The sequence below is a fragment of the Caenorhabditis remanei genome, chromosome V (genome assembly GCF_010183535.1).
Source record: "Caenorhabditis remanei strain PX506 chromosome V, whole genome shotgun sequence".
NCBI classification, from domain to species: Eukaryota; Metazoa; Nematoda; class Chromadorea; order Rhabditida; family Rhabditidae; genus Caenorhabditis; species Caenorhabditis remanei.
Genome location: NC_071332.1, coordinates 12,582,265 through 12,588,278, shown reverse-complemented (window position 1 = coordinate 12,588,278; position 6,014 = coordinate 12,582,265). Strand labels below are relative to the sequence as shown.

At 36.5% G+C, this 6,014-nt stretch overlaps 1 protein-coding gene across 1 annotated transcript; it reads left to right on the top strand.

Annotated features, from left to right (window-relative positions):
- Window positions 1-4,451: 4,451 nt before the first annotated feature.
- GCK72_019376 (uncharacterized protein) lies at window positions 4,452-4,954 on the top strand (the record flags this gene model as incomplete). Its single annotated transcript, XM_003115256.2, has 2 exons — window positions 4,452-4,609; window positions 4,840-4,954. 2 exons carry the CDS (start codon window positions 4,452-4,454, stop codon window positions 4,952-4,954), a joined length of 273 nt encoding a protein of 90 aa, XP_003115304.2.
- Window positions 4,955-6,014: the final 1,060 nt, after the last annotated feature.

Here is a 6,014-nt window from a genome sequence, read left to right as displayed (position 1 = left end):
TGGTTTAGTCATGTCCTGCATTCAGAACATGTGGAGAAGTGGGGGATGAAAGTAACTGAAATTCAGAAAAACATCGAAAGATTCCAAACACAACGAAACAAGAAAAAGAAGAAGGCGAAAAGCACTTGAAAAAACGTGGAGTCTGGAGAAGAAAACGGAAGAAAAAGGGAAAGAAAAGAGAACGAAGAGTTGAGAGTAATTATGAGGAATGTGAGAAAACTGTCACTTGTGCATGATAGAGGATCAAAACAACCGTCGGAATATTTCAGACGGAATTCTGGAGTGGTTCGAGTAGGAAGAAGGAGAGAGAGAGAGAATTGGAAGGAGGAGGAACGTTGAAACAGAAGACGAGAAGTATCGGAAGAGTTCCGAGTTTTCGTATCCAGATCACAGAAAATTGACGGACTAGAAGTTGAAAATATGGTCCTCTAAATAATGCTTCTGGAATTAAAAAATGAAATGAGATCAAGCAATAATTCAGAATTCAGTTAGAAAAGGATATTGAGAAATGATAATCAATTTTCAGAAAACGAAAGGAATGAATAACTAAACGGAACTGGATCTCTATCTTTCTCACGTTTCCTATTTTCATCATGTCTGGAAAATATTGGAACAGGAAATTCCCAAATTTTCAAAAAAGTTGGCTTTCGGTTTACTATATTCTGAAGAGAAATTGAAAACACTTTCGATTCGATACACGAAATAAGGCTAATTAAGTGTCTCTTCTGCAAACAATTTTCTCTTTTTATAGTTCTCTTAATAATGCTAATTTATGAGATGAAGAGAGGGGTGAAGACATTGAGAGAAATTTAGTAAAAGTACAAATGGATCGAGAATTCAAAGTATTGGAGCAGATGGAGAGAAATATGAATGAATAATGGAGAAACTGGTGAAATTTCATATCATATCAGTGGCAAATTCACTTTAGAAATGCAACTTTTTTTCCAAATCGAAACCATAAGTGGATAATGGTGTTCTAATCGTACAAAGAGCAATGAATACGGTTATGGACTAAACAGAAAGCACAGATGCATGCCATTTTTATTGTTCGACTATTTACTTCCTCGATACAGTATTCCTAAGAGAACACATTTCCAAGAAAGATACAAAGATACAGTCAAATACATTAACAAGGAAGTCTGTTGGAAACTATGAGACAACTGATTTCCCAGAAATCTGAACAAAACTATCAGAGAGAGCGAGAACTGCGGATCCAACATATCCGGTTGTCGTGTAAACATCAAACAGAAATGAAAAAGGAGGAGTTTGAGAAAGTACAACTTTCGAAAAAGACATCAATCCGTTTCCCCCGTTTTCCTAAATTTGTACTTGTCTCTTTTTCTCGTTTTTCAGTGATTCAACACTGAAGACTCAAGAGCCTTTTTCGTCGTAAAGCTCAAGAAAATTATAGTGTGAAAAAGAAGGGAAGAATGGGGGAGAAGTATGCTGTTTTGGAAGAGAAGTGACGTTTCTTTCTTGTTCCGTACGATTTAGAGCTGAGATAAGTTAGATATTCGGCAAAGATGGAAGGGTCCATTGAATGAATGGACGAAAGGGACGGAGCAGCAGCCTTTTAGGCAACATGGCAGAAGAAGACCGTCAAATTGAATTAGTAGGGTCAATTGGAGAGACCTAATGTCGTCGAGAAGAAGAAGAAGATGCTTTGTTGGGCATACTAAGAGATGTATTGACTCATTTTGAACATCTTGAATGGAGGAATGATGGGAAAGTTTTATGGAGAGTCGACTTCTTAGTATAATTGCAGAAGTAAATCTGTAATGTTTCTTCCAAAAATAGTAAAATCGTGGCTAAAAAGAGCTGGAATACATAATTCAATGGAGAGAAATTGGTTACTGAAAACTAATTCAGATTTCTTTGGCCTTATCAAGAGAAAGAAATCAGCTGCAGACTGGATTCAATTATAGATAAATGTCAGAGAAATGCCGAAGGTTTTTAATCAAAATTCTAGAAAAAAGACTCAAAGCGAAATAGAGATAGTAGAAAAAGAAGGAAAGTAAATCACAGTTGTTAGGAATGTCTACAATTGAGACCTTTTCAAGTTCTGATCAATTTCATATCTACTAGAAAACTGGATGTTTGGTCTTGTCTGAAATTAAAAGTGCACTAGACCCAATTAGACCAATCGGAGTGTTTTGATTATTCTAAAGACCCTGAGAAGCCTCACATTTGATGATTATTCTATTTTAATACTGATGATCTCTTTTGCATAAATCCAGTAGAGGCAGCACAGAAATAGAAGATTGAGTCTAGCTTTTTTAGGTAAAAGTAATTGGAAATGTTTCCAAATTTGGAAGAATCCGAAATCTCAAAACTGGAACTGCTGGACACCGGCGTGAGGAGATCGGAGGGACGGAAAATAGGAGAATAACAGTTTTTTTTTTCAAAGAAAGAAACCATTTCCACATGAATTCATCTGGATCTCATTTTCGTTTTTCTTCTTCATCCACACCACACCAAAAAGAGAAAAAGGAAAAAGAGAGAACGAAGAAAGAATGAATATTTCATGTTTGAGTGATAAGTGTCGAATTTTTGAAATGTTGATGATGTCCCGGATGAGAGAGAAAAAAGAGAAAATATATATTCAGAATGAATAGTTTTTTTCTTTTCTTTGTTTTTCTCTCCTACTTCATACACATAAAAATGGAAAAAAATAGAAGACGATGAATAGGAAACGAAGAAAAAAGAAGAAATGAAAACAACTGCCGCCCTAGAGATTCTCGATATTCTGAAATCATCTCTTTCAAATTTAGAATAATAAACGAAAAATACGAGTGCTCATCCTTTTTTTGGGACCAACAGCTGACTGGTCCAAGATCGAAAAAGGTGTCACGTGGCACGTAGCACAGAAGAAGAAGAAGAGAATAAGCACGTCATAAAACACATACTAAAAAGTTTAGTCGGTTTTCACTTGTTATGGAAATTTGATATCGTAGCCTACTCTGCTGCTCCTCTAGGTTTTCTGAAGTGAATAACATCAGAATCTGAAAAAGAAACGGAAATGCATATAGAACATATTTGAGTTTTAGACATAAGATGTCCTTCTTCGTTTTTCCAGAAATGAAGAGGCGAAGAGCTTTGAGAAAAAAGAAAAGTTGTGAATGCCCACTTCGTGCTCCCGTCCTCTCTGCGTCTCCACACTCTTCATACTCTCTCGGTTCCACCCAACGACTTCAGGCATTTGATCATTTCGAATGTGTCTGACCAATCTGATTAAAGTGTCTTTTGCACCCCCGAAAGCTACTTTTTGGCGTTTCTCATAACATCCTTTTCCATCTTTTCTTCATCCTAATTTTCAGATGAAAGAAGAAGAAGAAGAAGAAGAAGAAGAAGAAGAAGAAGAAGAAGAAGAAGAAGAAGGAAGAAGATGACGAAAACTAAATGAAGGCGTTGGCTGTGTGCCAACAAAACACTCAACGTGTCAACTTGGATTATTCTTGTTTTCTTGATTTTTTTGCGGCTAGTGAAATAAAAATGCATAAGAGAGAACGAAAATATGAGGATCTCGAGTTTTTAGGCTAGAATGAATCATTCAACTGTGGCTTTAATGAATTCAAGTCAATGATGGAATTAGGAGAATTTCAAAGTTTGATCCATTGAAACAGAAAGTGGGAAGTTCCAATAACTATTTACAGTATGGAGAAAAACTTTGGCTTTCATCCAACGTTTGAGTGACTAGTGAAACAAAGTCTGTTTAAAAAAAAACTTTTGAATACAGTGAACTTTAGGAGAATGGTAAACAGTTAGAAAAGTGAGAAACAGCTGATCACATCTTCCAGATATTCAATGTTTGAAAAAAGTGTTTCTGAGTTTCTGAGAGTACTCGGTTCAGTTTCTTCAGGCAGGGTGGTGGAACTTCTTCGAACTGGTTCGCACCTTGGACGGAATCTCTTGAATTCTTTTATCAAAGAACTGTAACTTGCGGTCGCACACTGCTGGTTTTTCAAATGTTATTCCGTTCTTCAGATAAACTGGAATTCCTGTTGCTTCTTCATTCTATTTTGTACAAAAATGAACAAGACACTTTGAAAAGAGGTACTTGAAGGCATTTGTTGCACTAAGAGTTAATAACAAAACGGTTCCTAAATGTTATATGAAATGAACAATTTTATACACCTGAACCCAGAATTCTGACCTGCTTTTTCGAAATGCTAAACATTTTTATTTAATTTGAACTTCGCGCGTAAAATTTTACCACAGGGCCGAGAAATACCGATCGGAAAGTCCGGCTCAGTTGCGTGTACTCCTCTCGGATAAGACGCGATTATTTTATTCAATCCTTTTTTTTGAATAAAATTGACCATAAACTCAAAGTGCTTGAAGTTCTTTTGCTCTGAAAATATCTTTTAGCTTTACGATTGATTATTCTTATTTTATCGTGCGTTAATTAAGATTTCTGCACTTGCATCATCATAAATATTGCAGAGAACGCCATGTCCATCCCAGACAAGTTCTTCGGACGCTATCAACTTGACAAAAGCGAGAACTTCGATGAATTCCTCTCGTCGAAGGGTGTCAACTGGTTCGTGAGACAAATGATCAAGCTGGCGGGATTAACAAAAGTGATTTCACAAAATCAAGAAGTCGGAAAGTGAGTTTATGTTGGGAATATACGCGTTCAGGATTCCTGCAGGAGGAAATATTGATTGTTACGAGCTACCGAAAAAACTGTCAGTGTGAGAACCGCCATACTTTTTGAAATGTGAACACAAGCGAATGGGAAAATAGTTGAATGTCAAATATAGGTGTTTTGAAAGCAGGGAGAGTGACTGACTTCCCTACTCATAGCTCTTTCCGAAATAATAACTTTTTGATTGTCAGGTACAACATGGAGAATCTCACATCGAAAAAGAACACCAACTACCAAGGATGGGAGCTTGGAAAGACGTTCGAAGCACCTGGATTGGACGGAAATCAACATCAGGTTCGTAATTGAGATTATTATGAAACCAACAAAAGTTTAGTAATTGCCGAAACAATTGTAACTATACAGTGCTCCACATAATGATACGATCAGCACTCAAAAGTTCGAGAACATCAAATTTTTCGAAATTTTCAAAAATTGTGAAATGTACAAATACCATATCCAGTAAGTCCATAAAAGTAAGGGGTATCAAAATTTTGAGAAATTGGAGCCATACGAGAAAAATCGAATTTTGTGAAAATCGCTGTTTTTCAATTCCACATAATGATACGATCAGCTGACAGAAGTTGACTGAAACCGTCCAAACTTATGTAAAAGTAATCTTTCAGTCGATTTTCAGATCAAACAAGCATTCTAAAACTCAAATTCTGTGAAAATTTCAAGCTCGTCCATTTTTAATGATCAGGTGTCAAACTTGAATTGGTAATGCATTAAATGACAGAATTGCCAGTTTTGAGCTCATGAAAATGATTTTTTTCCTGAAACACTTAGAAATTGAGATAAACAGTGAAGTTTTACTCATCTGACATCAAGTTTCTACTTCTCTCGCGTTTTTAAAGAAAGTGAGAACTGATTTCAGGATGGCCAGTTAACACCAGTGAGGGGAAGAAGGTGGCGTTTGGGTTCTTGCGGGCCTTTAACTCGAATTTTATGTTTGACCTCTTGATGAAACTGACCAAGAATGAAACTTTAATCATTTATTTACAAGTTATTTAATTCGGGAAGACTAGAGATTTCACCCAAACGATTTGGACAAATTTGAAATTTATCCGGACACTACGAGATTTTGTTTCGAGTGATTTTTGAAGTTTCAAAAGAAAACTAGGCGTTTCTAAAAGATTTCCATCTCCGGAAATCGATCGCAAGCGGTCTAAATCCGTATCTTTCTCTGCCAATATGGATGACTCTGCTGTTTTTACGTTGGATAACGGTCTGTTTGACCCGTCTATTCTTTTGGACCTCAAGTCGAAGAACCCGGATTCACCCAGTGAACTCCTCGTAGTGATCAAGTGTATGGCGAGCGCGCTAACCGAGATCCACAAACAGAATTTGTCGCTGCTCTCGCAGAACA